The 27,623-nt window shown below is 36.3% G+C and overlaps 1 protein-coding gene across 6 annotated transcripts in view; it reads right to left on the bottom strand.

The window, feature by feature from the left end:
• LMBRD2 (LMBR1 domain containing 2) overlaps window positions 1–27,623 on the bottom strand; it is a 48,575-nt gene that overhangs the window by 10,002 nt on the left and 10,950 nt on the right. For 5 of the 6 annotated variants that reach the window (XR_006300216.1, XM_043599875.1, XM_043599866.1 and 2 more), the window contains exons 2-15: window positions 25,342–25,572; window positions 24,992–25,089; window positions 23,564–23,659; window positions 20,575–20,742; window positions 19,157–19,367; window positions 16,258–16,332; window positions 14,996–15,109; window positions 14,236–14,419; window positions 11,218–11,399; window positions 10,489–10,622; window positions 9,025–9,130; window positions 8,262–8,359; window positions 2,758–2,861; window positions 1,275–1,321 (exon numbers count right to left, since the gene is read on the bottom strand). Coding sequence is in view for 5 of the 6 variants with exons in the window: in XM_043599875.1 (XP_043455810.1) it covers window positions 1,275–1,321; window positions 2,758–2,861; window positions 8,262–8,359; window positions 9,025–9,130; window positions 10,489–10,622; window positions 11,218–11,399; window positions 14,236–14,419; window positions 14,996–15,109; window positions 16,258–16,332; window positions 19,157–19,367; window positions 20,575–20,742; window positions 23,564–23,659; window positions 24,992–25,089; window positions 25,342–25,515 (1,791 nt within the window). In the remaining variant the exon portion in view is untranslated. The other variant, XM_043599896.1, reaches the window with a different exon arrangement.

Here is a 27,623-nt window from a genome sequence, read left to right as displayed (position 1 = left end):
TTTCAATTCTTCTATCTAATGTCAAAACATTAACCTTTTCAATTCCTCTAAAATGTCAAAACATTATAGCTACAGTAAGCTTACCTTGACCATATAAAAGTTATAAGAACTCATAATAATTCATGAGATGTTAACAAAATTTTCTCCCATATGAATAAACTACAACTACCAAAGACCTGAAAAGTCACTCTGGATAGCAAAATCAGAGTTGTGTACAAGATGATTAGATAACTGCAGTCAAACCATATTAAGGGAGATACTACTCAATAAATTATTAGAACTGAAAGGAACATTAGAGGTCACCTAATTCAACTGCAGTGCAGTTTCATTCTAAAATAGCCATGCCATGGGCTCTCTTATTAGAGGACATGAAAATTTCTTTCTTTTAGAGAGAGAAAGTGCACATGCTCTTGCACAAGCGGGGGAGGAACAGAGGGAGAGAGAATCTTAATCTCATTCTCCAGTGCAGGACTCGACACGGGGGCTTGATCTCATGACTGTGAGATCATGACCTGAGCTGAAATCAAGAGTCAAGAGTCGGACGCTTAACTGACTGAGCCACCCAGGAGCCTCAATGACATGAACGTTTCTATGTGTGAGCGGTCCATCATAATTTTGATAAACTGTGGAAGTTAGAAATTTTCATTGAGAGGTGAAATCTGTCTCCAGTAACTTCCCCTCTCTGTTCCTAATTATGTCTTCTGAAATAAACAAGTTTCCTTTCATACAACACACACTATGAAGACAACCATCAAGTCTCCTCCTTTGAGTCTTCACTTCTCCAGTATAGATAACACCAAGGTGTTGTAAATTTTGTGGTAACTGTGACTTTGATTTTTCTAATTTTATGCCCTTTCACACTCTATGAGGAGATTAATTTGCCTCAGCAAACAGAAAAGTGAAGAAAAATTGAAGAGGAACAAAATTAATGTCATATTACCAAAAAAGTATAACAACTTTAAAGCAATCAAAAGGACTTTAATAGCAAGACTGCATGAATTTATTAATTCATTCAATAAGTATTTCCTGAGCACCTTTAGGCAAGAAACTGCTAGACACTGGACATGAAATAATTTAATACTAATAACTTTTAAAACAGGTCTGACAAGACAGTTAGCATATACATCTCAAAGTATTAAAATTAACTTTTTAAAACAATGTGCCCTACATCATTTTCCCACTGTTCTTTAGACTTTAGCCAATTCTAAATCAGTAAAATTCTCATGATACTTCACATTAGTCTTTAGTCACGGCAAATTAAGTACTATACTTACTCTTCTTCGATTTTCACCTTCTTCTTGCCTTTGCCTTTTTCTCTTCTCTAGAGACAGAAAAGCGGTCTCAAATTTGGTATAACATGGTTTAATTAGACGTAGAGTAACTGAAGTAAAGGTATCAGGCTATGACCAATTTCCTTTAAATTACTACAAAGTCAAAAGTAATAGGTTATTGTTGGAAAGGACCTTAGAGGCCACCTAAGTCCACAGAGAATCCCTTCCGTATTTTTGTTGGAGATGACCTTTAGGCTTTGTCTGAACAGTTTTAGTGAGGAAAAAGTTCTTCTTCATTTGAAATTTGTTTGTAACTTCTCTTTTCTTTGCCTTATCTTCTAAATTAAGTTGATACTTCTTTCTGCATAAAAGTCCTTTCCTTTATTCTCTTCAGGCTATATACTCAGTGTTTTGTGCGTGCGTGCGTGTGTGTGTGTGTGTTTTATAAGATGTGCTGTACATAATTCTGGCTGTCCTTTTCTAAATACCTTCTAACTTGTTAGTCCTACTCTTGAAATCTTACCCAGGACTGAGTATGATACTCCAGATGAAGTCTAATTAATGCAAAAAGCAGAACCATCACATCAACTAGACCCCACCTTCCTAGGAGAGAATGTGAAGGCTACAACAACTTCTATTGGAGCTACAACACATTTTGGCTTACACTTAACTAATGATCACATAAAAACTCCAGACACACATAGGGAGAATGTCTAGGAATCCATGTCCCGATACTCAAGTTCTGTTTTCTTTTTTCCCTACCATCACTTAAACATCAGGAAATTTGATACATTCAGTGTTAGAATTAGATTCTAGTAGAATGCCACACATTCTAACAGGTTGTTAACAATTATCACATTCTAAAAACCAGCCTTGGCTTGAATGATTTCCTCTGTAGTATTAAACCGATGATTCTTTCAACTCATGAATTTTACAGTTGTACTGAACTTGGCAAATCTGTTTCCAGACAAACATGAAAATGACTCCACACCATCCAAGAGCATTATTTAGCTGAAGACATACTAATGATTTCTGCTACAATATTTCTTAAAGTCAGATGAAACCATTTGTTTTCAAATTATTTTTGCTATGAAGCCTGTACATAGATTTTTAGTTAAAAATATTAATTTCTTAAGATAGAATAATAATGATAAATTATACAATTTGAATTTTTTATATTTTGAGTCTTAGTACTTTCATTTATTTATTTATTTATTTATTTATTTATTTATTTATTTTAATTTTTTTTTTCAACATTTTATTTTATTTTTGGGACAGAGAGAGACAGAGCATGAACGGGGGAGGGGCAGAGAGAGAGGGAGACACAGAATCAGAAACAGGCTCCAGGCTCTGAGCCATCAGCCCAGAGCCCGACGCGGGGCTTGAACTCACGGACCGCGAGATCGTGACCTGCTGAAGTCGGACGCTTAACCGACTGCGCTACCCAGGCGCCCCTCATTCATTTATTTTAAAAGACAAATCTTACCTCGTCTGATTAATTCTTTTCCTTCATCAACCAAGTCTGATGTCATGTCATTATCTCCCATGAACTGCTGGAAACCAAGCAGATTCAAACAACGCGTTCCCAAACTAATAAAAGATTTTAAAAAAGACAAGTATTATTTCTCATTGTAAATGTTTAGATAAACTGTTCTTTAACATCGTTGCCCGAAAGAAGCCTACGTTTTATTGTTAGTTATCATGGCAAGTTACGTAATTAAATTTGTCATTTTTTTTTTAAATATTTATTCCTTTCTGAAAGAGAGAGAGACAGAGCACAAACAGGGGAGAGGCAGAGAGAGAGGCAGACACAGAATCCAAAACAGGCTCCAGGCTCTGAGCTGTCAGCACAGTGCCCAACATGGGGCTTGAACCCACGAGCCACAAGATCATGATCTGAGCAGAAGTCAGACACTTAACTGATTGAGCCACCCAGGCGCCCCAACATCTGTCTTTCTTGAAGAAGGACTTATTTCTCTAAGGAGCTTATATACCCAGTATTCCACTGACAGGGTATGTACCATACCCAGATTCCTTACAAAAACAAATTAAATCGGGCCATTAGAATACCTTCAGAAATCATACAGGGATTCAAAAAAAAAAAAAAAACAACAAACAAACAAAAAAAACCAATGCAATCGCTATAACACAAATACAATTCATTCTTTTCTTATATTAAAAAAATTTTTTTAACATTTATTCATTTTTTGAGACAGAGACAGAGTGTGAGTGGGGGAGGCACAGAGAGAGAGGGAGACAGAATCCAAAGCAGGCTCCAAGTTCCGAGCTGTCAGCACAGAGCCTGACGGCGGGGCTCGAACTCACGGACCGTGAGATCATGACCTGAGCCAAAGTTGGACGCTTAAACAAATGAGCTACCCAGGTGCCCCTCTTTTCTTATATTCAAACAACAATTTTAGTGTTGAAAATACGCACAATCTGTATCTCCAAGTGTAAAATATCCTGGTTTAGAACATCTTAACTATGCAAGTTGATATTCATGTTCATTTTTTTTAACCTGAGAGCTAGTCAATTCTATTTAAATAGCTTTTATTATAAACTCAGAATTGATTACTATGTCTTACCTGGGGGCTATTATCTTATCTTATTTGGTATTTACTTTAAACCTCATTGCTGTGCAGGACAAGAATACTCTGAAAATATGACACACAAGGAAAGAAGCAATGGATAGACAAGCAGGATTAATACTTAAGATCCCATTATACATCAGCCAATTTACAGATACTCTCTTATTCACTGTAATTCTAAGAGATAGATATCATTTTACAGATAAGGAAACAGAGGCCCACAGGGTTAAATACTTTGCTAATGATCACTGAATAAACTTTAGAGCTGGGATTTAAATCCAAGACAAAACAAAGACTAAGCTCTTTTTATTACCTTAGTTTTCAAACTTTTTTACTGATGTACTTCTACTGACAGAAGCCTGAACACACACATGGAGCAAGGAGGGAGAGAAAAAAAGAAGGAGGGAATAAGCGTGTGTGTGCACACAGGTGCATGCACTGGGAGGAGAGGAAAACAGTGGAGCAGTTACACGAAAGTGAAGGTCTTCCATTTTATATTACCAATGTGTAACACCCTGATGAATTCATAATGCCTGCTTGCTTTAATATATAAAGAATGTTTTATATAACTTATCACTGAGCAAAATTGGGGTGTTGGGTAGACGGTCATGCTAATTCTGTGACTTTAATTTTTTTTTTAATGTTTTTATTTATTTTTGAGACAGAGAGAGACAGAGCATGAGCAGGGTAGGGGCAGAGAGATAGGGAGACACAGAATACGAAGCAGGCTCCAGGCTCAGAGCTGTCAGCACAGAGCCCAACATGGGGCTCGAACTCACGGAGTGTGAGATCATGACCTGAGCTGAAGTTGGACACTTAACTGACTGAGCCACCCAGGCGCCCTGCTAATTCTGTGACTTTAAATATTCCTTTACTATCTTCATAGCCTTGTAGGAATATGACACCCTAGTATGAGAAGCCCCAAACTAGATCATGGTCTCTGAGAAGGTCATAGTTTTTCCTAAAGTATCAGGAAACAGCCTTATGTTCTCTAGGTAGTTAAGTCTGAATATGAACTCTGGGCATGACTGTGTTGTTAGTAATACGGAAATTAGACTAATTATGGCAGCATTCCAATGAAAACAGAACTAGGAAGAAAGTTACCATTAAAACATCAGTAAGGCATTGCTTCATATGTTTCTATAATAGAATATCTATTTTGAAAGGTAATTTGAAAATTCAAGAAATCTGCCCTTTTCCTAAAAGACAAATTGTGACTTTGAACTAAAATAAAAACTCAACTTGTTAAAAAATAAATAAAATAAAATAAATAAAATAAAATAAAATAAAATAAAATAAAATAAAATAATAAAAGACAAATTGTAAATCAAAGTTTATCCTAATTCTAAAACAATACCTTTAATGGATTATTTTCAATTTTAACAAATTTTCTTTTAGACATAATTCTTCATATTTAAGATTTTATAGTTGATAAACCATTAGTTATTCTACCCATCTATTACCTGATCCACATAACAATCTAATAAGGTAGGAAGAGATGCTAATCTTTTTTTTTTTTTTTTTAATTTAAAAAAAAAAATTTTTTTTTTTCAAAGTTTATTTATTTTTTGGGGGCCAGAGAGAGACAGAGCATGAACGGGGGAGGGGCAGAGAGAGAGGGAGACACAGAATCGGAAACAGGCTCCAGGCTCCGAGCCGTCAGCCCAGAGCCTGACGCGGGGCTCGAACTCACGGACCGCGAGATCGTGACCTGGCTGAAGTCGGACGCTTAACTGACTGTGCCACCCAGGCGCCCCGAGATGCTAATCTTGCCAACAAAACTACTAACGTGTGAAAACATAATTCACACATCACAAGCTCTTAATGTTTCATTAATAGTTTTATAAACTTAAAAAATTTTTTTTAATTTATTTTTATTTTTTTATTTTAGAGATAGAGTGTGAGTGGGGGAGTGGGGCAGAGGAAGAGAGAGAGAATCCTAAGCAGGCTCCACACAGTACAGAGCCCGACACAGAGCTCAATCCCGTGGCCCTGGGATGATGACCTGAGCCAAGATCAAGAACAGGATGCCCAACTGACTGAGCCACGCAGATGCCCCAGTTTTATAAACTTTTAAAATGAATAAACATATAATCAAAACTAAGTTTTGGACATGCAAAGTATAGTGTCTTCCTTTACTAGGTCATTTTCATGGTATAAACAAAACTATTGTCTTTTTTACTTTACAGAAAAAAACTTGAAAATCAGACGTATTATTAGTTCATAATAACTCATAAATAAAAGTTTTATTTGAAAATATAATCCTTTATTTTACCTATGAGAAGGCAAAATATAAATGTTTTAATTTTTTTTTAATTTTTATTTATTTTTGAGAGAGAGAAAGCGAGAAAGAGAGAGGGACAGCACGAGCAGGGTAGGGGCAGAGAGAGAGGCAGACACAGAATCAAAGCAGGCTCTAGGCTCCGAGCAGTCAGCAGAGAGCCTGATGCGGGGCTCAAAGTCGTGAACCATGAGATCATGACCTAAGATGAGGTCAGACGCTTAACGGACTGAGCCACACAGGCGCACCTACGTTAAACAGAATTTAAATAAAAGCTTGAAATAAAAAGCAATACCATTTGTATTAGTCCTAGCGAACGCAGTTTAAGTAAAAGCTCAGGTCATGATCTCACGGTTCAGGGTTTGAGGTCTGCATCGGGCTCTGTGCTAACAGCTCAAAGCCTGGAGCCTGCTACAGATTGTGTCTCCCTTGCTCTCTGCCCCTCCCCAGCTCGCGCTCTGTCTCAATCTCTCTCTCAAAAATAAAGAAAAATGTTTTAAAAAATTAAAACATTTATATTTTGCCTTCTCATAGGTAAAATAAGAGATTATATTTTCAAATAAAACTGTTAATATGAACTGCTAATAAGTCTGATTTTCAAGTTTTTTTTCTATAAGGTAAAAAAGACAATAGGTTTGTTTATACTGTGAAAACGATGTAGTAAAGGAAGACACTATACAGAGACAGGGGAACAGGAGATCCGAAGCGGGCTCTGCACTGACAGGCTGACAGCAACAGCCCAATGCGGGGCTCCAACTCACGGACTGTAAGATCATGACCTGAGCACAGACGTTCAACCGACTGAGCCACTCAGGCACCCCTATAAACGTTTTAAAACATCCAATAGAGAATTTATTTCAAACGATATTTGTTTACTTAACTTCTTAATGAGTATATATACATTACCTGTAATAACTATCTAATGGTATTGGAAGTTTTTTTTTTTAATTTTTTTTTTAACGTTTATTTATTTTTGAGAAGAGAGAGACAGAGCATGAGCGGGGAAGGAGAGAGAAAGAGGGAGACACAGAATACGAAACAGGCTCCAGGCTCCGAGCTGTCAGCACAGAGCCTGATGCAGGGCTCGAACTCACGGACCACGAGATCATGACCTGAGCTGAAGTTGGACGCTCAACAGACTGAGCCACCCAGGCGCTCCTAATGGTATTGGAAGTTTTAAATGAAAAGTGGTTGGATAAAACATTTTCATCAGAAAAGCGAAGTGATTAACATCAATTTTTTTTTTTAAAGTGGTATTTTTGGCTTGTCACAGAGCACTTAAGCAATCAGCAGAAGAGGGCAGACACAGTACAGGATGAGGGTACCTGACGTGGAAGTAGGGGAGACAGGGTGCTAGAAGCCAAGTAGATCTGTTTTTACCTCCTTGTGAGTCACATCCTTGCCAAGAATCAAGCATCTTTCTAATCCTATAAAAAAACACACCCTGTGTCCTTTCCTGTCCAACCTCACATGTATGTACTGCCTGATTACAGTTGCTCCTCACCTGATGCTTTGTGCTGGCTAAGGTCTGAGGCATCTAGAAACCTGGCAATGATTGTGGGGAAAGCCTTAAGACTCATTTTTTTTTTCAAGTTTGTTTATGTATTTTGAGAGCGAGTACGTCTGAGAGCCAGGGAGAAGCAGAGAGACAGGGAGAGACAGAATCCCAAGCAGGCTCCACACTGTTCTGACCATGAGATCAGACCTGAGCTGAAATCAAGAGTCAGTTGTTTAACTGACTGAGCTACCCAGGTGCCCCACCCTCAGATTCATTTATGTTACTGGATAAAAGATGGGCCTGGGGGGGTATTTTATGAGCTACGCTAGCTGTCAGTGCTGAAGGCCAGAACTTAAGAGTTAACATTCTATCTTATTATCTTGTAATCTAAAAACTTGTAAAAGGATAACTCTACTTCTCTTTTCTTAAAAATCCCTTCAGAGGGAGAACCTGACTTGATCATTTAAGCAAAGCATTTAAGCTATCCCTCGCTCTCCCAAAGCCACAATAAAACAAACAACAACCAAAACCTAACAACTGAATATTTAAAAAGGCTTTAAGGAGAAAGGATATCCAGATTGAATAAGAGTGAGAGGAAAAATAATTGATGTTAAGTTTCTTACCTAAAGTAAGTAGCAATGCAGAGAATAACCACCAACATAGGATAATATATGTAGAATCCATCTGCAATAAAGGATAAAACTTTCATGGAACCCATAATCTAAAGAGGCAAAAAAAAAAAAAAAAAAAAAAAAAGTAAGTTAAATTAGTACAATTCTGTATTTTTCATTCCTTTCCACCATTAAAAAAATTCACTAATCACCAGTCTTATTAACAAATTTGGACTTTTCAAAAAGTAGAAATAAAGCACTAAATGGACTGATTTTAAGTTCTCATCACAAAAAATACTTGTAACGATGTGAGGTGATGGGTGTTAACTTTTTGTGGCAATCATTTCAAAATATCTACACGTATCGAATCATTCTATTGTACACTTTACACTACATACAATGTTATATGTCACTAATACCGAATTTGCTTATTTATTAAGGTTTTCACATAAAGAAAATTAATATTTTATAAATATTACTAAAAATTATCATGTACATGAAGATTATAAATATGAAAGCTAATATTATAGATCAGGTCTATTGATATTGCTCATCTGGTCAACCTATGTGAACCAAAAAACTTTGTGTTTTTTTTACAATAAAAGAGAACAAAATCATTTTTACCCAGTCAGATACAACCTTTAAAATAAGTTCGATATTTTAAAAAATCCTAATAACACTATAGAACATTTCTGCTGGCATTAAAAGAAATTCCACAATAATACATCTTGTAGAGACAACAAATCTAAAAAAACTGTTTCCTGACCATACTTACAGATGTATAAGCAGTTGGCTGAGTATTCTGGTGAGAGATGGACGAATCCATATGGGTCAAACCCAAGAAATTAAGACATAAAGGAGGAGTCAAACGGCAAAATAACCTGCAATAAGCATATATAAACAGAATAAGAAAAAATATAGCAGCAAAATACATTTTATTATGTTGTTATTTTCATCTATTTGTATTACATGTATCTTGAATTCTTAATGCAAACTGCCCTTATTTGAGAGACATTCTGAATATCCTATTAATCACATCTCCCTAAAACATCAGGGCAAAACTCCAGCCTCAGGCTGCCTGCTTTGGTTGTGTCTGTCACTGTTTCATCCTAAGATTTGTGCAGTACCTGAAGAATTTTCGTACGCACTTTATTCAAATCTACCATCTGTGCAATCCGTGTCCACATGACCAGGACAGCAATATCCTTGAGGGGAACTGTACTCAGTACATAAAGGAGCTGAAGTTGTATTGAAGTAGGTCACTCTGACAAGTTCAGGTACAAAGAACTGTTAGAGCTCAGTTTTGTCCAGATAAAAAGAGAACCTCACAGAACTATAGAGTTGGAGAACAGGTGGTGAGGAAAATGAAGGGAGGGTGTGAATACAAAGAGGAAATATGGGGAGTTATTTTGTGATGATGGAACAGTTCTGTATCTTGATTGTGGTGGTGGTTATGCGAATCTACACACACACACACACACACACACACACACACGCACATGAATGAAGGATAAAAAGTGGTAAGAACTAAATAAGGTCTGTAACCTAATTCAGAGTAATATATCAATGTACAATTCCTGGTTTGGATATTGTACAATAGCTATATAAAATTTCTCCATTCGGAGAAGCTGGGTGAAGGTTAGTTAGTAGGACCCTTTGTACTGTATTTGCAACTTCCTGTGACTCTATAATTATTTCAGGGAAAAAAAGATTTAAAGAAAAAAGTCTTAAAGATGCTTCAGATATGGATTTCTCTGGGAACCTGCCTAAGTGCAGCCTATTTTATAAATACCTAATAATGCCAACTTACCAACAGGGACAAACAATAGCACAACCTAGCTATTACTAGCAATACTCTCTTAGCAAAGGATATTCCTGTTCATTTTAAGTCCTTCCCAATGCAGCTTGATGCCACTGAATCACCGAACACTCTAGGTCTGACTTAGCCTCTAAACTCTCAAATGGTCCTAGTATTTACCAACCTATTTATTGAATCTCTAACTTGTAAGTCCAGGTTGTCTTTCTTTTCGTTCCTAACCTAGTAAACCTCTTGTATTATAACCTTAAACTTCAAGCAGGATTTAGCTAGCAGTCAGCAAACATCTAATGCTTAAACGTAATCAATGAGCTCACATAAATGCAGGTGTTAGTGGAATGCTCAGAAACAATAAGAAAAGGGACATCCATAGACTACATGCAGTGGGGTCACTCCCTTGTGTCTAAACACACTCCTACTTACATGCCACTGAAGAGAAGGCTGTAAGCATCAGTCTGGTGATGTGAAGCCAAGTAATAATAGTTAAAGACACGAATCCTGAACACAGTAGAATAAACACAGATACTCAGAAAGAAGATACTCAGGAAGCAAGCAATCTGAAAAACGAAAACAAACAAAATCAGTTTAAGACTAACAGACTTAAGACTAACGGACCTTGGCACTTTATACACTCTCACAAGCATTATCCTTTATCTCCAGCTAACATTTATTGACATTCTAAAAATTTTAGAACACAGTTCAGGTTTTAAACACCTGTAACTGGTTTAAACACAGTAACAGGGTTTTTTTTAACCACCTAAGAAATGAATTCATGAAAAAAATCTACGTCTTAACCAGTTCAATATCCTGTCCATAAGTTTCAAATCCACCTCCTGAAGTGAGCCCGTTCTCCCGTGCCCTTGGCTACCCTTCCCGCGAAGACTGTACATTATGCAGCTTCACTGGCATCAACAGGATCAAAGTATTCTCATGAAAGAGTTCTGCACTATTTTGCACCTTGTCATCCCTCCTCAAACACAGTTTTTAGTTTTTATGGTTTGATAAATGGATGAAGCTCATTTTTGAAAGTCTGAATAACACTATGGGCAACTTCACTGCTTTCATTATTATTAGATTATATAAAGAAAAAACACAGTTGATGACTAGACTATGAACTGATGTATGTTTATGACAGATGTAAAATAAACTGACCTCTATATAAATATAATTGTATGTTTTCTCAGCCAGCTGTATGAAGACTGCGAAGAGGGATAAGACAGGTGTAGTGCTAAAGAATGTGCATTCTGACCACACAACAATCACAGAGAAGATGGACAAAACCACAGCAAGTATCCTATAAAACCACGGTCTCAAAAGACATTCCCAGTACCATTCTGGAAGATAAAAGAAAAAAATGATTAGGAAAAATCATAAAAGAATAAGATATTTATATTGTTTCAAAATATCTCTATACAGGATCCATAACTGCAAAGAAGAAAACAGTAATATCACAGTAGAGGAACCAGGCAGGTACCATGTTCACCAAATAATCACCAATAACAGGATAAACTGACATCATGTGCCTCCTGCTATGAAGCACTAAGAACACAATGTCATTGCTGCAGTATTCCCACCAAAAATGCAAAACTTGCATCCAACATGAGAAAATACCAGACTCAAATCCAGGGACACCTAATAAAAAACTGGCCTATAGTCTCCGAAAACACCAATGTCAGAAGACACAAATAGAGACTGAGAAATTATTCCAGATGAATGGAAACTAGGGAGACGGACACCTGAATACAATGCATGATCTGGGATTTTTTTTTTTTTTTACAAAGAATATTTTAGAACAATTCGCAAAATCTGAGTAAGGTGTACAGAAACAGCTCTGTATCAAAGTTCATTTCCTGATCTGGTCACTGTATTTGGTTAGTAAGAAAATGTCTTTATTTTTAGAAAACAGACACTGAAACATTTAGGAGCAAAGAGGCATCATGTCTGGAATTCAACTTTGAAAAGATTAAGGAAAAATACATATACAGAGAGAAAGATAAAGTAAATGAATCTGAGTGAAGTATATACAAAAATTCTTTGTACTATTCTGCTAACTTTTGGTTAAGTCTGACATTTTTTAACAACAACAAAAAAAAGATAGCTCACCAAATTGAAAAGGCTAGTTTTCACTTCATTCACTGAAGCGCTGAGCGAGCTCTTAGCTCAGACTCTAACTCTTTCAACCCTACTCTCAGCACAATTCCTGATGAATTCAATGTCCACACCAGTGATCCTTTTTTCAATATCCTAGGGTCTTTCACTTCCTTGACCTCCTTTCCTCCAGTGATCTCATCCTCCACTCCACCTCAACTACTCATTCTCAGTCATCCCTAAACCTCTTACTGCCCTTCCTTCCTTATAACCTCATTAAAGCATCCCTGTTTCCAAGCAATACCTTCACCTAATATCCAATTCCACTGACTGACTCTATCTGGACCAACCATCCATTCATTGTACCACCTTTATATTGCCACTTAATACCCTGGTATCCTGCTGCTTCCTTTATCAGCTCAGATTCCGTAGTCTTTGAGGATAATTATGCTCCAGCATCCCAATTTCTTTTCTCTCTTGCTTCCCTGTACTTGCTAAGCAAGACCACACCCTGGTTAGGATCCAACTCCCTGGCCACTCTGAGCCTGCACCCATGGAGATGTACCCTTCAGGAGTGAAGCACCCAACTTTGCTGACTGGTCTCATTCCAAATTCCTCATCACCAACTTCAGGTGGATCCTGAGCACTGCCTGGCTGGCCTCCTATAATTCAATCTTCTCCCATGCCTTCACTCCTAAGCAACTATTTTGCACCTTCTCTCTTCAGATCTTCTCTTCAGATCTCCCAAATCTCTTACCCTATGCTTTACTCTCAGCATTTCACCGAGAAACTGGCAGAAGGGAACCTCCCCAAGTTCCTGCCACTACCTCTTCTCACCTGCTTAGGTACACCTGTGCCTTACCTCCTAATCTAAGGGCAATCTCTACATCGTTCACTATTTCCCATTTCATCTCTGCTACTCATGAACATCACCCCAGCCATGCTCTTCACTGGGGAGGAAAATGAAGGGAGGCTACCTCTTTTCTCTCCATTTTATAAGGAAAACTTTTGAGAGTTTTGTATTCTCCTTGCCTCTAATTGCTCTCCTCCAGATTTCTTTTAAATTCAACTGGGCTTTTGTTTGTCTGTTTGTTTGTTTTTTACCTTTTTCTCTTTTCCACCCCCACCTCACTTCTCTGAAGTCAACCTATTGGGAAATGTACTTTACACACACCTTTCCTCAAAACACCCCACTATCCTGCTTTTCTTCCTTCCTCACTGGGTTCCTCCATTAACCTGATGTCTACATTCTGGTATCTTCTTTATACCTTTCTGTGTACATAGTCTACTTTCTCACTCCATAAAGCCAGGAATTTTTGTCATTACACTTATTGATATATACCCAACACCCAACAACATACAGCATATATGTCTCAAGTATTTGTTGAATGAATGAAAACAAGTATTTCTTTCATTTAATTAGAAAAGATCTTTGTTGAAGTAGTTTTCTAACATATGTTATGGCCATTATGTCTTCATACTCAAGACCAAACATGGCAAAAAGAATCAAATGAACATAATTGTTTATGTAAACAAATAAGCTAAATGGAAGCTTTAATACTGTGACACTTGCCATATTTTCATTAAGTTCTTCGTATTAAATTTGGTGACATTGAGAGAGTATCATAAATAATCATTAAAGAGAATGAAATAATTCTGACTACTTATGTAGGTTTTATAAATAGACTAACAGATGTAAATAATCAAAGAGGACTTCTTAGGGGAATATTTTAGCAGTATGTCAAGACTAAAGAAGAGACCCAAGCTTGTGATATAAAACTGCTTAAAGTTCTAATTATTTTAAGTATATATTATGAATATATAATATACTTGATGTATTGCATATATTTTTGCATAGCATTTTGGTTATCTGTGAAGTAACAGTGGAAACTGATAGATTATATGTTGTATGACAAGTAAAACAGTTTTGGAGGGGGAAGTTTATCAGACACATAATATTACCACATGGTATATGTCAAATAATACAAATACAATTCAACTCTGCACTGGGGAAAATATATACTTTCTTTCTCTAGAAAAATTATCATCATTAAATTCTGAAATTTATGTAAAATTACATACCAACTGTAGGATTATAAAAATATTGGAGAAATTTATTTTCTGGCTCTGGTGCCTGAAAGGTGTGAACAAACTGACGAGTAGCACTAGTTTCATTTTTTGCTACATCTTCGAGATAAAATGCTTGTTCCAAAAGAATCTGCCATTGTACTTGAGTTCGACGGTGTCTCTGAACTGAATAAATCACCTAAAAAAGAGAATTTGGGTATATCTGCCAATGTTCTGATCCATTTCTATACATCCCTCCAGAGAGCATGTTTTGATGGGGAAGTGTTAATGGCATGTGGCATTTACTGATTGGGGCCAAGAATGTTAATATTCTAGGACATATTTAACAATTAGGCTTAGTGAGTAATTTTCCCTCCCCAAATGCCAACAGTACCCCTGTTGAGAAACACAAAGTTAAAACACCTCAAAGAATGATACAAGGATCAAAGAAAGCTTCAAATACACATTTACTCGAAAATCGCTTTTTTTTTTTTTTTTTTTTAATTTTGGGACAGAGAGAGACAGAGCATGAACGGGGGAGGGGCAGAAAGAGAGGGAGACACAGAATCGGAAACAGGCTCCAGGCTCCGAGCCATCAGCCCAGAGCCTGACGCGGGGCTCGAACTCACGGACCGCGAGATCGTGACCTGGCTGAAGTCGGACGCTTAACCGACTGCGCCACCCAGGCGCCCCCGAAAATCGCTTTTTGTGGGCAGCAATTATAAATCTAATTAAAATCATCAGTAAGTAAAAAAGCTATTATTAATAAAGTCACCTGTTTATGTAGTTTTACCAGACTTTTTTCACTTGGGTAGGTATTATGCTTTTCATCAAAATCTTCATAATCATCCATGTTCCTACCCATTTTTTCCTGATACTCTGTAGGGCACTAAAAGGGAAAAGTAGATATTTTTAAATCTCATGTGCAAAAAAGTAAAATTATATTTTTATTTAAAAATTTGCCACTCTTGGGCATATCTAATTTTCTCAAAAACATCTTCTTCCTTTACTGGCATCTCTAGATATTTGGATTGTTAGTGGCTGACATTTCCTTGAAAATGTTCTAGAAGATGTATTAAGTGTCTTCTTACCTTGAGAGCTTACCTACATGAAGCAACTAGTATTTGAGAGGATTAGGCTATGCAGGCAACCTGACGGAACTGTCAATTATTTTCCTAGCTAAAAACAAAAAAGAATCGCAACAAACCCAAGACGTTGAATTTTTAAAAGGCGTTGTAGAGAAAAACAAACACGTAATTTGGAGCCATCTGCCCTATTATTTATTTATTACCTACCTGAATTTGGGCAAGTTACTTAACCTCCCTGAATAGGTCTCAAAAGGTAGCAATATAAAGAGAAAAGGTTAGAGAACTGATTCTCATTACCATCAACTTAGCCAAAGGGAACACTAGCTAATAATCAGTACAACAGATTTAAAATATAGAAAAAGAAATAGTTCAGTGGTTCTATGGTTGCAAAGACAACTATTGAGAAGTCCATTTTTAGAATAATCATTTTGGAAGTATATGAATACCCTAATTCAATACCAATGCATCAAAACCTTAATTTTATAGCTTCTTGTTAAATATCTGTGTTAAATATCTCATAGGGTCATTCATTTTACAATTTATTTCATATATCATGAAATGACATGGTAGAAGCAATTGAAAGAGATTATTAAGGCTCTAGTTTAGTACAGGAGGTGCACCTTTAGTGACCACATTCAATGACACTTAGAAACTATGAAGGTCCATCTCCATCACTGTGTCAGCAATCATTATCTATAACTTAACCTCTACATCCACATTTCAATGACAAATACTGCCAATAATTAAATGTCACACTGGTATTAACAAAAGAATAAATTCTAAGTATGGATTACTACTAATTTATGGTTAATATTTCCATGAAAATGGAAAGGAGATGGGAAGACCACAGTCACAGGCTGTTCTCACACTTTTCTGATGCTTTTATTATAATGTTACAGTCTACAAATTTATATTTCAAAAGAAAAAAGATGAGAATATGACAAATTACCTTTTTAAGTATCGTGTCAACGCATTTTCTCAATGGGTGGTTATACTTGATGCTTTCATTCACTTTACGAACCTCCTATAAAAAAAGTAAGAAGAATAAAAATATTTCCATTTCTATACATCGTACATTTCAAATGAGACTGCCCTAGGTACTGTATGTGTTCTCATAAGTTTAATTTCAACCCAAGTTACTTAGCATATACATGAAGTTCTGTTCACCAAATAGAAGTTCTTAAGAACATAAGTAAAAATACAAAGTTATAGAAGAGCAATATCTATACCCTCATGATTTTTACTATTTTTTAAGATTTACTCTCTTATCACTTGCCTCTTGGTACACAAAGGTGAATGAGCATTATAAAAAGGTCATGAAAGATCAGACAAACTTTGCAATGCTGTGTTCTTCCACCTTGCTCAGCAAGCTCAGTTATCTCATTATCTAAAGTACAGTGAAGAAACCAGAGGAAGAAGCAACAGGCAACAAGCGTCACAAAGCACCGGCTCCTTTCCAATGAGAGAGTTCCCTACAGCAGTCACAACTACTGACTCATTCCACATTCGTTATAAAGAGCACACTCGATGCCAGCACCGTGTTAAGCATAAGGTCACCACGATCCATGCTGAAGGGTGTGGTAGGGAGACATGATTTTACAGGTCTTTAAAGATGACAGGCTGGTGATGAGCTAATTTAATAACCCATTTAGTGAATATGAAAAGTATAAAGGGGTTAGTTAGGAAGGGTAATCTTTACAACCAGCAGATCCCAAAGAAGAACAATAATTTCTATACTAATGAAACTTTTAAAAAGTTGGAACCACTGCTCTAGGCAGAAGAAATGGCACGTTCAAAGGCTGGGAGGCAAGAGAACTGACCAGGACAATAAAAAGAATATTCTGATTGGAGAGTAGAGAATCGCCCCAAGGAATACAAAACTAGAGGTAAGGAAACCACCTGGCATACAAAGTTATGAAAATATATTTATATCTTATATGACAAAAAAAATCATTTTCCCTAATATATATGTGCTCTCACAAATCAAGAGAAAATTGGGAAGACACAAAAGCAATACAATTGGCCAATATACGTCTGGAAATAGTCAAGCTCACTAAAAACAATTACAAATTTTAAAAATGAGAACAGTTTTTGGAAAGTAATTTAGCAATAACCATCAAAACTTACAATATGCAGACTTTAGGAATAACCTGTACCAATAGACATTGCTCTTGTCAGCAGCTCAGCTTACTGAGGAAAACAGGTATTATTCAAATAGAAATGGTATGGAAACTGCTGTGTAATCTAGTGTGAGAGGCTTTCTGATAAACTGATTGTTCAAGCTGAGATAAAAGCCTGAGTAGGAGTAAGGTCAGCAAACCAAAGGAAGGGGCGAGAATACTCCAAACAGCGGAACAGCCACTATAAAGGCCTCCACGCAGAAGTGCGTAAGGAGTTTCAAGGAACTGAAAGTAGTACATGTGATCGCAGGGAAAAGGACAGTCAGCGGCTGCCTGAGCAGCACTTGATCAGGCTAAAGAAAAGCAAAGCACTCCAGAAGGCCTTTATAACGGTTTGTTTGAGGTCAGCAAGTGACCTAAATATAGCAGGGACAAGAGAAGACTTGGGTTTTTAAAAGATGCTTGAATCATCATTACATTACAATTTTCTATTCCTAAACTGCCTTAAAGATTTGTTGACTTGTTAGCACAACTTTGAATATGAACCATACTGATTATATGTTATATGTAAAATATTGTATTCTTCCTTTAAATTCTTCAGCCATGTGACACAAAAATATGTACTGAAACAAGTTAACTACTGATATTTGCTATATCTGTTATAAATCTAAGGCTCCTTCAAAAGTTTGTAACTTTTGGGGCACCAGGGTGGCTCAGTTAAGCATCCAACTCTTGACTTTGGCTTAGGTCATGATCTCACGGTTTTGAGATCAAGCCCTGTGTGAGATTCTTTCTCTCCCTCTCCCTCTGCCCCTCCCTTGCTTGCACGTGTGTGCTCTCTCTCAAAAAAATAAAATAAAATAAAATAAAATAAAATAAAATAAAATAAAATAAAAATAACATAACAAAGACGGCACCAATGCCAGTCCTAGTTTTCCACATCCTATTCCTCAGTAGAGAGTTCCTACTTAACAAACAACAACAACAACAAAATCTATCTTTCTTCAGTCATTGACAATTCCTCCTAGCAAAATCCAGATCTGGCATAATTAACTGGATTTATATTTCTTGAAGGAATATTGAATAACTGGTAAAATCCATATTCCTCAAATCTGAAACAACTGAATTAGTACCAACTTTAAAGGGTAACAGTATCAAATTTAAATTATCTTTTAAAAATTATTTTCTTACTAAATACAAATTTTCAAGTTTTTTTCCAAAAATCTGAATTTTCAAATATAAACTTCCAAATATATCATAAATAAATACAAAAATTATCAAACATACATTATCTTCTTTTGAAACATGTAATAATAGCCAGCAGATGCCTGAGGAAATGTAACAGAATACTATCTGTGAATTTACTCCTACATTTTCAATCAATATATTCTACTGCAGTTCTTACTTTTTGTAGGGAATACATGCCAAAAAGCCAGTATTAGATTTTTCAATCACAACACTTTTAAGAGTAAAAGAAGGGCTCTGTAAGGTTACCCCAAGATGACAAGCATACCCTGCACTGTTGAATAATTGTTGCTGAATCTGTGGGTTAGAAGGTGGAGATGACACCTCATGAAGCTGGAACGGCCAACAGGAAGCCATCCTACCGGATGGGACATACTGAAGGATCGCACATCACCAAATTTTCCGTGTGAAACCCATTAACGTGCAAACAACAACAGCAACAAACCAATAGTGACTGGCTGTTAGTTTAAACTTGCTTATTACCTCCATGACATCTTCTAAAGTCTCTTCTGCATCTGCTTTTTCTGTCATCAGTTTGGCTGCCTTAAAATATGTCTTCATAAGTAGATAACCTCTTTTTGCTCCATTCCAGTACGACCGAGGAATTTCTACCAAACCATATCCCAATAACAACACGAGGAGAAACAGGCCCCATGTATTTGCTGCAGCTATTCCAATTGTCTGAAGCTGGTTCCTGAGAAAGAGAAAACAGAAGCAGAGCTGTGAGAAAGAAATTTTTCCAACAATTTTATATATATATTTTTTCCAAAAATATAAAATAAAACTAACTAGTGTTAAATGGTTCTTCAGGAAACAGCCCTACAAGATGGCTAGGATTTTACATGAAAAAAAGTATACCTTCCAATCCTCAGCTACTTTTTTAGCAACAGCAGATAATCTGTGCGTTTTAAAAGGAAGTTAGAGCTTAACTGCAGAAATAGACTTTAACACAGGAAACACTGCTTCTATCATAGTTAAAATTAGAATAGAGGATAGTTCATGGTGAAAACTATATATATTTTTTCCCCCAAAAAAGATATTTTTCATTAGGTGCTTTCTTACTCAGTATTAACCAAGAGAAGCCTGAAAAAAATTTTAAAGTCTAAAAAATTTTATGTTGAGCCACACCTACACAAATCTCAGGAATGCAACAGTGAGAATTATCATTACTACTCTATTCCTAAATTTTTGAGATGTCTTCACATAACATTATATACATCACAAGTATAATACAGATTTCAATTTTATTATAATGTCTGAATCTAACATCAAAGAGAAATATGCTCTCAAGGTATAGTCAGAACAAAAGAAAAAATATTCAACAAGCTCCAAAGAAAAAGAAACCTAAGGGGCACCTGGGTGGCTCAATCAGTTAAGCATCTGATTTCGGCCCGGTCATGATCTCATGGTTCATGAGTTGGAGCCCCACATCAGGCTGTCTGCTGTTAGCACAGAGCCCACTTAGGATCCTGTCTCCCTCTCCCTCTCCCCTTCCCCTGCACATGCACTCTTGCTCTCTCTCAAAAATAAACATTAAAAAAAAAACAAACAACTAGTTATTTTGTCATGTACAAAACTGTACACCTGAAACTAGTATTACACTGTATGTTAACTGGAATTAAAATAAAAACTGCAAAAAAATCATAAGCGTTAATACTTCTAACACACAGCTATTAGACAAATCATTAGTCCTTCATCTAATAGCTACATTTAATAGTTGTTCCATTTTTTTCTTCTTAGAAATATGCGTTATTCAGATTTCTTTTTGGGGAATCTATTAGACACATAACTTGGTATGTTTCTCAGTGAAATGTCTGTTTACCTGTCCATATGAGAGAAAAGTAAATTTTTAAAAATGCAAACATACATTAAAATAATATTAAGAAAACAACTTTTCTTACCATTCTAAGTGCAAATGTGGGTTTACAGCTACATATATTAAAAATGCTCCAAAAATCAGCAAATAGGTGCCATAATAGATTGCATTCTCAATCAGTGCAGTTTTGATCTTCCCAGTGATGGAAAACCCTCCTGATCTTGCATAGGACTGCATAAAAGGTAACAGAATCCTAGACGGTTGGAAAAACATGATTACAGAAACAATTGACATGCCTATTTATTCTCGAAATACCAGAATGATGTGAATCTCAATTTTAATGTGTAGTTCTTTTCATAAATATGATTTTGAGTATTAATACTGAACAAACTATAACAGATAACTGAATATTTTTGTAATATCAGATTTTGGGGAGACCAAAGCACATTTCTGGGAGCAAAAGAGGCCACAATGACCAACAGCGAGTACAACGGTGTCACGAGTGACTTTAACGCCTTTATGAAGACTTTGGACTGCATTCAGACAACGAGGAATCTTTTTCTTTAACAGAAAGGAGATGTGATCAAATTTAAGTTTTCTAAAGACTGGTAAGTCTTCAGCAGGAAGAATGGACTGAAAGGAAACAAAACTGGGACTATGTGGGAGAGGGTAAGGGGTGGTGATATGGTGAGAAGCAGGAAGGGAGAAGTCTGGTTGTGAATACACTGATCGGAGGTACTTAGGACACATCCCAGAGAAGCTGCACTGGAAGTAGTTGGCTATCCAGCTTCAGAATTCGGGAGAGAGGATTAGAAATACAGATCGAGGAGTCATCACCATATCAGTGGTTCTGAAATAACACCAGTAGATGAGATTTGGAAGGGTGAATACGTAGAATGAGAAGGAAAGAACTAAGGCTGACCCTGGGAAAGATCATCTTTTAAAGGAGAGGCAGAGAACTAACAGGAGGAGCCAGTAAAGGAGACTGAGACAGATCAGTAGATATGAAGAAAACCAAGGAGCACGCGGAGGAAAAAACAGAAGAAAGCGTTTCAAAGTGGAGAGAGAAAACAGTAATCAAATGCTGCCAAGAAGTCTAGTAAATTAGGAACCTGTCTGTGTGAGTGGAGAAGTGGAGCTAGAAAATAGAGTTCAATGGGGTGAGGAAAGAGTAAGCAATGAGGAAATGAAGACAGTAAAAGTAAATGTAGACAATTCATTTAAGAAATTTGGCTGGGTAGGATAAATTGCAGTATATTCATATAATGGAAGATTTTACATAAATGACAAAGCAGAGAATACTGACACGTACAATAAGACGCAGATGAATTTTCCAAATATGTGAGCAAAAAAAGAGGTGCAGAAAAATACATACCATATTAATTCCATGTTTATAAAGTTCAAAAACAGGTAAAATTAATCTATAGTGATGGAAGTCAGAATCATGGCTACCTTTGGGGAGGGTAGGACTGGGAGAGGGACATGAGGGAAGCTTCTAGACTTAGCATGAACATTGTTAACATTCTATAATATCATCTGAGTGCTGGTTATATGGGTGTACTCACTTTGAAAAAAGTCAAACTGAACACAATTTGTGCACTTTTCTGTACTAATTTATACTTCAATAAAAAAGTCTCCCCTACCCCGAGGGGCACCTGGGTGGCTCAGTCAGTTAAGCATCCCAACTTCAGCTCAGGTCATGATGTCTCAGTTCGTGAGTTCAAGCCTCAAGTCAGGCTTTCTGCTGTCAAGGCATAGCCTGCTTTGGATCCTCTGTCTCTCTCTCGGTCTCTCCCCCACTTGCTCGCGCTCTCTCTCTCTCTCTCTCTCTCTCAAAAAAAAAAAAAAAAGTCTCCCTCTCAAAATTAAGCCGTGATGAATAGATCAATGAGGTTAGAAGCTAGGAAGTTGGAAAGGATTGCATTTGAGAGATCTGGCTTTTTTTTCTTTTCTTTTTTTTAAAAGGATGAGAGAATTGTATATGCTTTGTTGAAACCGGAAGCTGAAAGTATAGGTAGCAAGAGCTGAAGGAGATGGGTCCATACTTCAGGAAGAGGGATTTCACTTTGTAATCACTTTGAGAGTGACTCTTCCATTCTTTGAGTGGAAGGGAAAAGGACGGGTAGGGAGGTGTGCTGGTGGGAAGCTGAAAGAGTACCATGGGAGGACTTCTATTTTCACTGTGAAGTAGAAAGTAAAGTACTCTGAAAGGAGAAAAGGTGACTGATTCTAGGATGTAAAAGAGAGAGAAAGAGCCACAAAGGGAATAGTAGAGGTTTGAGGTCTGTAGTGATTAGAAGGATTCACTGTGGAGAACAAAGAGCGAGCAGACTAGAAACACAGAAGTCTGTCAATGCTGGGAGCCTGGGTGAGTCGGATGAACACAAATTTACAGGTGCACTACCTGACTGTGCCATGTGATTTCTCTCTTGCAATATTCACTAGCTTCAGTTTTAGAGCTTAGTTGCCTGCAGAATATCTAAAATGCTCAGTAGGCAGTGAATAATGTGAATCTGGAACCCAGCAGAAAGACAAAGCTACCGTGGGTAGAAAGAAACATTTGGAATGCATCCGATTATGGTTACAATTAAAGCTATACAGAGAGGCTCAAGTAACAAGATGACCAAAGATGGGACCCTAGGGAATGCCAACATTCAGGAAATGGGCCACAGAAATAGAACTCATGAAGGAAATTCAGCAGGTTGGGCTAAGCAGATAGAAAGAAAACCAGGAGACAATGATGACCTTAGCAAGAGCAGTTTCATTTAAAACTGGGACTGGAGGAAGACTAAATGGAAGAAGGTCAAGAGAGAAGGCAGTAACTAGAAGGGAATGGTGACAAGGAAAATTTTTGGTTTCTGTATTCTATTTCTTGTTTGTTGGGGGTTTTTCGTTTCATTTCTTCTAAGATGGGAGAGAAGTGAATGAGCAGGAAAGGAGAATATACAGATTTAAGAAAAAAAAAATTAACACTTGAATAAACCCTAAAAATGAAGGTTCACAGAGAAAGTATAATCTTTTTCTTTTTACTTCAGCCAAAATTTAAAAACTTTTTATCCTTCACTATCACTTACCATGTTAAAAATTGTGATGTCCAATATACTACCCTCCAGAAAATTGGCATGATTCCATCAGGAATGTAACTCCATGGCTTGAAACATGGATGTTGGCTGTTTAACAATAATTTATAGCCAATTAATAAATGATGACTAAATAAGTTATATAATTAACTTGTGCATGGCAAAGTTCATTTACATTCAGATATTAAATTACCGACTCTAGCTTCCAAAACTTCACAGAAAACTTAAAATTCAAAGCAGACCGTCAAACTAAAAAAAAAAAGAAACAAAGGGAACAAAACAGTTTGTTCTAGAGAGGAATGCCACTTAAATTTTCAACTTTCAGTGTATTTTCAGTCCTTGAGTAAAAGAGGGCATAATGTTCACTTAATAGACTGATAATGTGAGTCTTTAAAAGTGAATGAATATGTGATGAAACTAAATCTCTGATTTGACTGCCTTTAAAACTGGTAACTGTCTTTAAAATACACACTCCATTTTGTGGGATTGGTTATTTTCTGGGGAGAGGGAACAGGGAGGTGAAAGAAATTAGGTGATTAACTCCTGGTAACTGGAGCCCTAACTGATTAGTCACTGTGGCACAGATCCCATGGACAGAGATGCCAGTATCTGTATATAATTCTGTTTGAATTTTCTGAACATATGTGTATCTTCCATTAATAGTCTTCCCTGACTATAAGGATACTGTTTAGTCTAGGAGCTTCCAACGATTCACAACTGCTGCTGATCCATATTCAATTTTTAATGTGCTTTAAAGGGAGTAACAGTTACATTTTAAATTTACCCTTATTCAGGTTAGATTAAAAAAATAATAAAAGCTGCATAAAGAAGCATGCAAACACTACTTAGAGCATTGGTAGAAGCTATACTCAACATTTATTAAACCTATTTACTTGGAAGTTTGATATGGATTTAACGGAACCTTTCGATAATTTGAACTTTATTCATTCTTGGTCTAAAACTATAATGGTTTCAAAGGATGCACAATATGAAAAGAACAGCCTACATACAGAATAATCCCCTTATACAACCTTGTAAATCAGGCAAAAGAGAAAAATGAAGGTTTTTTTTAGATTAGAGAGAGGCTGAGAAGAAAAAAAAAGCCATTGGAAGTCACATTCTTAGTAAGAGGTAGAACCAGGGCTAAAAAAATCAGGTCTTCTCCAAGTTTCTGCTTAGCATCTACTGAAAGGCCTCGTGCACCAATAAATACGTAAAATTTATTTAAGCTTTACATTTAAATAGAATACAATGTAATTAAAAGTCTACTAGCAAAGGATGGGAGAGGCGTGGGGGATGAGTAGAAAAAGAAGATCAACTTTATAAATTTAAATCCCGAATGGTAAGAACAGACAATTTTAAAGTAATTTTTCCTCTACACTATTTAAAAAAAGAAAAAAAAAAACAAAAGGAAGAAAATACCTTGGAACTGGGGTAGCAGTTGCGTGGAATCCTGTAATGTTGCTGTTCTCGGTAGGGCTTGAGTTTGCGGCTGCATGCTTACACCGGTTGTATATTGTCTAAATCAATGAACACATGGTTTAAAAATGAAAATCAGAAGGTTACAGAGTTACGGGATACTGGGGGGTATCAACCTATCCACCGGTGACCTTCCTGGTTATGTTTTTTAATGCTCAAATTCACAAAGATTTAAATACAAAAAGTTAAGCATGACCTTATATAATTTAGCTGTTTTAAGAACTAACATATCTCAAACATGCTGTATGATTACAACTGCCTTTCAAATTGCAAAACTCAGTTTCACCTCTTACCGTACTAACATCCAGAGGCAGTATGAAGACGATAAGAAAGCAGAGATACCAAGCTAGCAGTGTTCCAATAATTACAAGTCTATGCTGTTTCTTAAAGTCTCCATATCGATGAAGTAGGAATAATGCCAGAAAAAAGACAAAAACAATCTCGAGTCCCAAAGCTGCACCACTCATTATTGAATGTTGACTCTGACTAACCAAAAGTCATTCATGAGCAGGTCTGGATCATATCTGTAAAGTGGAAAAGAAAAAAAAAGTAGCATTAACATAAACAACCACTTGGAAATTTCCTAAATATTTGTTTATTGACGTGTTAATAAATTCTTTGGAAAATTGTCAGGCTTTACATTGAACTACAAATAGAAGGAAAAAGGGTATGCCTGGGTGTGTCAGTCGGTTGAGTGTCCCACTTCGGCTCAGGTCATGATCTCACAGTTCGTGAGGTCAAGCCTGGAATCAGGTTCGCTGCTGTCAGCACAGAGCCTGCTTTGGATCCTGTCCCACCACCGCCTTTCCTCCCCTACTCCACCCCCACTTGCAGTCTCTCTCTCTCTCTCAAAAATAAATAAAACATCAAAAAAAAAAAAGAAATAGAAGGAAAAGGATAATTCCTACTCTCAAATACATATCTAATTTTTGAAAACAGATCTTAAAATCTTGACATAAATTGTATCTTCAGGAAAAAAGTTATCTTAATGAAAATTATACTACTTCTAAAAATATTGCAAAATAAGAATACTGAACATGAACTGTTTCAAAAGTATCATCTGGAGTTTGTTCCTTACAGTTATAAGCCCCAACAGAAGTTTTATACAAATACACAATTGACTAGATCCTAAGTAATCAGACGTTTCGTAAAATAAAGTTTTCCACAGTCCATTACTTAAAATGTTCCAAAAGAGGGAAAAACAGCAAGAAAAAGACCATTTGAAAACATTTCCTTTGTTTGAAATAGTTTGTTTTTTGTGTGTGCTAATCTTGTCTTAACAACTTTAATGACTTGAAATTCTTACTTATTTACTGCTTCACAAAACACAGTACTTGATACTTAAACAACTTAGGTTTGAGCAGTGTGGGTCCACTTACACATGGATTTTTTTTTTTATAAATACAGTACTTTAAATATATGCCCTCTTCTTTATGACTTTCTTAATAACATTTTCTTTTCTGTAGCTTAATTTATTATGAGTATATAATATGCATACAATATATGTTGAATCATTATGTCATACACCTGAAACTAATATAATGCTGTATGCTAATTATCTTCAATAAAAAATACTCACACTATAAAATAAACGTCAAGTTCATCCAGTAAAACACACACACAGACATACACACAAAATATCTATTAATCGGCTGTTTACATTACAGGTAAGGCTTCTAATCAACAGTAGGCTATAAACAGTTACGTTTCCAGGGAGTCAAAACTTATACACAGATTTTCGACTGTACAGGGTTTGGCACCCCTGACCCTTGCAAATGTATACTTACCACTTTTCCATTTACCTATATAAATCTTATTTTCTTTAAAGAAAGTTACCTATTTTATATGTAGAAAAATTTACCAATGATTATTGAATAAAATCATACACTTGAGAATTGGTTTTTAATTTTTAAATTTTATTTAAATCCAAGGTAGTTAACATATAGTGTAATAATGATTTCAGGAGTAGAATTTAATGATTCATCGCTTATACAAAACACCCAGTGTTCATCTCAGCAAGTGTCCTCTTTAAAGCCTATCACCCATTTAGCCCATCCCCCCACCCAAAACCCCTCCAGCAACCCTCAGTTTGTTCTCTGTATTTAAAAGTGTCTTATGGTTTACCTCTCTCTCTTATCTTATTTTTTCCTTCCCTTCCCCTATGTTCATCTGTTTTGTTTCTTAAATTCCACATATGAGAGAAAAATCGTATATTTATCTTTCTCTGACTCACTTATTTCACTTAGCATAATACACTTTAGTTCTATCCACATTGTTGCAAATGGCAAGATTTCATTCTTTCTGATTGCTAAGTAATATTCCAGAGTGTGTGTGTGTGTGTGTGTGTGTGTGTGTGTGTGTGTATCACATCTTCTTTATCCCAAAACCAGCAGAAGAAGGGACATAATAAAGATTAGAGCAGAAACCAAGGATATCAAAATTTAAAAAAAAGAAAGAAAAAAAACACAGCAGAACAGATCAACGAAACCGCGAGCTGGTTCTTTGAAAGAATTAACAAAATTGATACACTCCTAGCCAGTTTGGTCAAAAAGGATAGGATCCAGATAAAATCACA

The sequence above is a fragment of the Prionailurus bengalensis genome, chromosome A1, assembly GCF_016509475.1.
Source record: "Prionailurus bengalensis isolate Pbe53 chromosome A1, Fcat_Pben_1.1_paternal_pri, whole genome shotgun sequence".
NCBI lineage: Eukaryota > Metazoa > Chordata > Mammalia > Carnivora > Felidae > Prionailurus > Prionailurus bengalensis.
Note: the sequence above shows the minus strand (reverse complement) of the source record. Positions and strands in the feature narration are given on the sequence as shown.